The 6358-nt window shown below is 46.9% G+C and overlaps 1 protein-coding gene across 1 annotated transcript in view; it reads right to left on the bottom strand.

Moving 5' to 3' along the window:
• The window catches only part of Arhgap25 (Rho GTPase activating protein 25), a 75858-nt gene extending 69728 nt beyond the window's left edge, over positions 1-6130 (bottom strand). Inside the window, exon 1 of the mRNA XM_055617395.1 lies at positions 6007-6130. Within this exon, the coding sequence (XP_055473370.1) occupies positions 6007-6067 (61 nt within the window). The 5' untranslated portion in view covers positions 6068-6130. The remainder of the gene's footprint in view (positions 1-6006) is intronic.
• Between the last annotated feature and the right edge of the window lie 228 nt (positions 6131-6358).

A 6358-nucleotide genomic window follows, 5' to 3' on the forward strand; every position in this document is an offset into this window, starting at 1 on the left:
AGAAAGAAAGAAAGAAAGAAAGAAAGAAAGAAAGAAAGAAAGAAAGAGAAAAATAAACAAATATAACTTTCTCACTAGTGTGGAAATCTGCTCTCATTTTTAACAAGTGGCAAAATTATATGCATACCATGGACTTATTTGAAAATTTGTTTATGAGTTATTACCAATAAATACTTGTTTGCCTACCGATTTTAAAATACCTATCTACTAGGAGTTGTGTGAAAATTCCCTGGGCTGAACAAAGTCTTAGAAGAGAAAGTTTTAAAAACAATGGTCTGTGTCCTATGGAAGGATATGATTGGATGTAGAAGATGGTGGCAGTAGATTTCTGGCCAGGGCTGTCCCCTGGGACCAGTGTAGCGATTCTCAGAAGAGTTTTCAGGTTATTTCCCTGTCTGCCTTTACTTAGCCATGAATTCTAGAGAAATAGGCCAGCTGTCTAATCTTATGCGAGTCTTTTGTTTCAGAGAAAAGTGATGATGAGTAAAGGCAGAAAGCCAAATTATCTTTTCCCCGTGTGACTTTCTTATCTCAGTTCCTCCTGGGGTTCTGCAAAACCTCTGCTGCTGCCCTCTGTGATGGGACCCTCCTAAATGGCCTATACCTTACATGATTTCCCAGTTCCCCCTGGGGTCCAGTTGTCTCAGCTGCTATGGCCACAGCTGGGGCTTCGTTCCAGCCTTTTGTAGCCTCCTATATCATATCTCATGTTACCTAGGTAGCTCAAAATGGCAAAGCTTTAGTGCAAAGCTTTCTCTTTCAAGCCATCCTGTGTGTGGAAAGACTGTTATCACCAACCTGTCCTCCCCAGCAGATTCTCGAACCTTTCACTGGAGCCTCCCGGAAGATTCTCTAACGATGCTTTGTAATGGGTGACGTGTGAAACAGATGCACAGCTACACCGCAACTCTTAGCTACTTAAGGCTGTGTAACTGGGGCCAGAGCCATCTCAACCCAGACCCAGGGGACTTGGGCTCTGAGAGCCACTGAGCCTGCCGCTCAGCTTCTAATGTAGCATGAAGTGCAGACTGTCCAGCGACTGCAGGTGGCACCAGTGTGCGAGTGGATAGAGAACAAGCGTGTCTTCCCTTTACCACCAAAGTTGGTTCTCTCCCTGCTGCTGCTGCTGCTGCTGCTGCCGCTGCTGCAGGAAAGCCAGAGGGCCTATTCAGCCTTCATTCTCCGAGTGACCAGAAGGCTCTCAGCCTAGACAGTGGGCGGCATGCCCCATTTAACATTAACAACTTCAATGTAAGTTGACAATAGCCTCGGGACAGACCACTTTACTCAAACAAGGGGCAATGATAAAAGCTCTGCAGAAAGACAGTTGTGGGCCCTGGAGGAAGCCCCTCTCAGGGCCAGTGAAGGAAGGTATGTTTCTAGCCACTGCTCTGCTACCTGCGTGATAATCTTCAGCTTTGGGGGTCATGGAGTGGCACAGGGAGCACAGTGGCACCAGCCACGAAAAATAGACTATGCTGGTCCAGACCCAGGCTCATCTGGCTTTTGTCAAGTATCATAATTAAGTGTAAAGAACTGTCTAAAGCTGAGTTCACAAGCATGCCTGTCTCTGGTCACATCGAGTTGCGAGGTGTCAGCGCGCCTCACTGGGGAGCAGGGAGTGTCCAGGTGATCTCAAGCAGACTGGCCTGGTCACTATGGAATGATGGGGTTTGTTTAAGAAGCCCCTGTTCCCTGGACAGCTGTAGGATGTATGGACAGACATCTGCAGAAGAGCAAGTGCAGGGCCTGCCTTCGCGGGGCCTCTTCAGCTTGCGTGGGGCTTTGGAGCCAGCTGCTGAATTGCTAAAGGAGCATGCATTGTGGGAAGACCTTGGCCAATTTTCTGGATCAAGCCATTGGGAATGGGTGCTAGCTTTGAGTATTTTCAACAACACAGTAATACTTGTTCCTAAAACAGAACACTTAGAATAATGCATTCATGAGTGAGCACATCTCACTGATAAAGTCTTTTCCTGTTGTTAACCATTACTAACAAATTTTGTGTGTTTTTTATGCTTTACTATGTATCTGGATTTGTTGTTGTTGATTTGATACATAACCAGATGCGCAAATTACTGAGATAGAACCTTCAATGCCCCACAAGTGCTTTTTCCATCTTTTCTCTCCCAAAAGAGCAATAACCCTGATTTTTAAATGATCCAATTCTTTGTCTTTCTTTATAGTTCTGCTACAAGCATCTGTACTTTTTAAACCTAATGTGAATGAATTTCACTCTATCCTTCTGGGAATTCCAGTATTAAGCTGTTGCTGTTCAGTTTCACGTGGGCATAACTGTAATTAATAATACTCTGCTTTTGTGTGCCACCTCATAAAGATGCTACTGAGCAGGCCATTCGCTTGCTGTTGAACGTGCAGACCTCTCCTGCACATTTAACCTGCTGGCATGCACAGTGCTGCTCTAAGATGTGGTCTCAGGAGAGAAAGACAACATGGTAAGATCTGTAAATCAACGCAGCACAGCTCTGTCACCGTTCTCAACATGGCTTGCAAGTCCTCCCTGCCCGTCACGGATAAGTGTTAGAATTATCAGATTTCCTCCGTTTATTTGATTTAGTGGATGAGAACAAATGCACTATGATGCTTCTCATTTGCATTCCCTGACTAATAAGACTATGCATTTTCCTGTGTTTTTTGGTCAAGTATTACTCTTTATGGTTTTTGCCTACTTTCCAATAATTCCTAAGTTTTTATACATTCGCTTCTGCTTCTGTGTATCTATGTGTCTATGTGTCCATTTGTGCCTGGGGCTTGTAATCCCAGCACTGGGGAGGCACAGACAGGCACATCTCTGGGGCTCATTAACCAGTCAGACTAGCCATTTAACTTCAGTCCAGTGAGAGAATCCACCTCAGGAATGACGGCTGAGGCTGTCCTCTCAGCGCCACTGCACACACACGTGCACACACACGTGCAAATACACACAGGGAGAGAGAAAGGAGGCAGTACACATATTAGAGACAAGAGTGTGAACGTGAACAGAGTGGCAGGCTGTCTCTGTTCAAACTGCTGGGCTGAAATAGTAGCTAAAGCTACATCTAAGAAAGAAAGATGTGTTCCCGGTCCTACCACAAGCCTGGGTTGGAGCCTCTACCTCCTATCTCTAATCCCTGTTCCCCATCAGGACTGATGGGTCAGACGCAAGGTGGCCTCATTCATGTTTTCTCATCGCTGCATCAGGAACACCCAGGCCAGGCCGGTGGTCTCCTAGCAGTTCTGCTACTCTGAGAGTACCTGCCATTCTCTGAGAAAGAGCACAGCTGCAGAGTGCTCCCCCAAGCCTCCAGCCTGTTGGCTTTCTCTCCAGCCCTGCCTCAGCAGGGAAGATTAGAGGACCCAAAAGGAAAGGCAGGCCTCCTGCTGGGCAACATAGTGGCTAGGTTTTGTATTTTCCCATCACGCACTTTTCTCAGAGCTCTTAAGCTTTCTCCCCTCCAAGTCATATCTTAACACGAGCCTCCTAAAATTTGAACTAGAAAGTGAATCATGGTGTGTGTCTATACCCCACGATCTTATAACTGTTACATATTTGTACAGTCGTCCAGTGAAAGTATTGCTGCCCCCTCTCCCCAAGGGACATTTGGCAATGTGTGGGGATGTTTTTGGTTGCTACAGTGGGTGGTGGTAGAGGGATGCTACCATCCTCTAGTGGGTAGAGTCCAGGATGCTGCTACAATGTTCAGGAAAGCCCAGACAATCAAGAATCACCTAGGCACAAATGGCAGCAGTGAGCAGGCAGAGAAGTCCGATCCTTTTATACCATACCACCCAGACTAGAAAAACCACAGTCCCTGGCTTCCCTGTGGGACTCCCAACTGCACGGCCCTTCCTCTAGAGGTGGCTTCTCTGACATACTGACAAACAGATCCCTACAGCTGCATCTGGGCATGGGATGTGGGAGAAAGGACTTAAGATCTTGCAACTGATCTGGGCACTTTCTCCTCAGAGGGTTCTTTGTGACACTCCACGGGACACTCTGCCACATGGTGACAAACATGTGGATGGCATGGATAACAAAGACTCTTCTAACCATCATGCACTTATAATTATGTTACTCAGTAATACTAAATAATATATGTTACTCAGAAATACTGAATAATACTGCCTTCTGGGAATCAGACTTCACTCGGTCAACACTGGTTGCCCAGCTGGTTCAGGTGCTAGGCGCTAGGCCGCTTGCACAGAGACTGAGCCCGCTGCGTTTAGCTCAGGAAACTGGCAGCTCAAAGGTAGATGCTCATTAAAGTGCTGGATCATGGGGTCCCCTCCTGAGACAGCCAGCATGGACCCCGCGAGTCTGTGCTTTTAGCCAGCAGCAGACGTTACTCTACAGGAAGCCACCCATGGCACCACCTGTAACAACCACTGACAGAAATTGTAAAACCTGCTCGGGCTTGAGAATCTAATGTGCCGAATCTTCCAGATCTCTGAAACAGAGTAGGTAACATCCATTTTCTCGAGTTTCCCGTTTTTAGCTGAAGCATGGATGGCGAAAGAGCAGGACACCTTTACGCCAGAGAGACAGGAAATTTGCCGAGGGACAGGGTCACAAACACTGCATCTTAAGTTGAATTTGGGTGACAGACAGCGAATGTTAGACACGTGTGTTTGTACAGGCAGGGAAGAAAGCGCTTGCCTGCTTCTCATCTCTAAACTGACCCCAGCATACAGCCCCAGCTTTGTTTAGAAATGTACTCTCCTGGCCACCAAAACAAATGGCTTCTCTGGTCACCTTCAGTTGAATTTCAAAGCCCCTTTCTGACCTGCTTCCCATCTGTGAGTTTTCAGTGGATGACTTATTTCAACACACCTACCATCATGAATGTCTGCTGAAAACTTTCTTCCAAGCAAAATCTTCCAAGCTGTTGCAAGTACTTCAACATTAATGTCTAACATCAAGACGTTTTCACACTGTGTAGAGGGCGTCGTTGAGGGAGGCGGGGAGGTATGTCTGTGTGTGTGCGTGTGTGTGTGTCCATCTGTGTGTGTGTGTGTGTGTGTGTGTGTGTGTGTAACACAGTCAACCACTTTCAGCCCAATTGCTTCATCTGACTGTGATCAGTTTAAAAATAAAATTTAATAACAGAAGAAATATCAGGTCTTCAGGCCATGCTAATAACCCCAGCACTAAAGCAAAGCAGGGGAATCTCTGTGAATCTGAGTTTCCAGAGCAAGTTTCCGGTCAACTAGAACTACACAGCAGGACCCTGTCTCAAAACAAAGAAAGAAAGAGAGAGAGGGAAAAAGAGAGAGAGAGAGGGAGAAAGAAAGAAAGAAAGAAAGGAAGGAAGGAAGGAAGGAAGGAAGGAAGGAAGGAAGGAAGGAAGGAAGGGAAAAAGAAAGAACAGAAAAAGAAAAGACATCTATATAATAACAAACAGTAGATTTGAAGCAGTGTGTCACCGTTGTCCGCAGAGGAAAATGGTACGAGCTGAGGGCCAAAACATCTGAGAATTATCCGTGATAACTAACTAAAGTTTGTCTTTTTCAACTCTCCTGAGTTCTCTCACATTCCTCTAGAACACTGGTCTTATATACTTCAAACGTCTCTGTGCTCTCTCCTCATTTTCCTCGTCTACTTTTTACTGTCGGTAGCCCCTCATTGGCCACTGGACTCACAAAAATGTGACACTCCCTTGATGAATCACTTCAAAATACCCTGAAAGCCATTCAACAGATAGCCAACTTTCCAAGCCAGGCAGACCAGACAGAACTGACTCTCCGTGCCACGGGGAAAAAGCTCAGTTTTGTGCACAATGCACAGCCTAAGACCACCCCAAGTCCCCTTGACCGACGTACCCCACCCCCAGAGAGAAGAGAACCCCCTCCCAGCATGTTGGACCTTCAGACAACGAAGATGCAAATTTCCGCAAAACCAGCGGTGCTGCAGGTGTGCTTTGGCTGAGCTCCCGCAGCCCAGCATGCAAATACTGAGTGCTCACGCATAAAAGGCCCCAAGGAAAAAGACCTGGACGCTGACCTTACCTATTTTTGCAGCCTCCACTTTCAAGTTGAAATCCCAGTTCCTTGGCAACTTCAGGGACATTTTGCTTCCGATTTGGGTGAGTAGCTGGTCAAGCGGCCAGTGTGTCACGCTCTGTGCCCGTCTTGCTTTTCTGATCTTCCCTTCGGCTCGTCCGTCTTCTCTGGCGGGTGATTGCTTTGTGGGGCACTCTCATGTTCCAGACTGATCAGCCCACGTGTCTCCTCCTTTCTCTCAGAGGAAAGACCTATCCATCTGTCACTTGGAGATGGCACCCAAGCTCCCTTAATCCCACCCACCGTCCCCCGGAGACTGACACCCTGCTTTGCGTTCACGTTTACCAGAAATATCCCA

Source organism: Psammomys obesus, unplaced genomic scaffold (genome assembly GCF_907164565.1).
Source record: "Psammomys obesus unplaced genomic scaffold, mPsaObe1.curated_primary_1811, whole genome shotgun sequence".
NCBI lineage: Eukaryota > Metazoa > Chordata > Mammalia > Rodentia > Muridae > Psammomys > Psammomys obesus.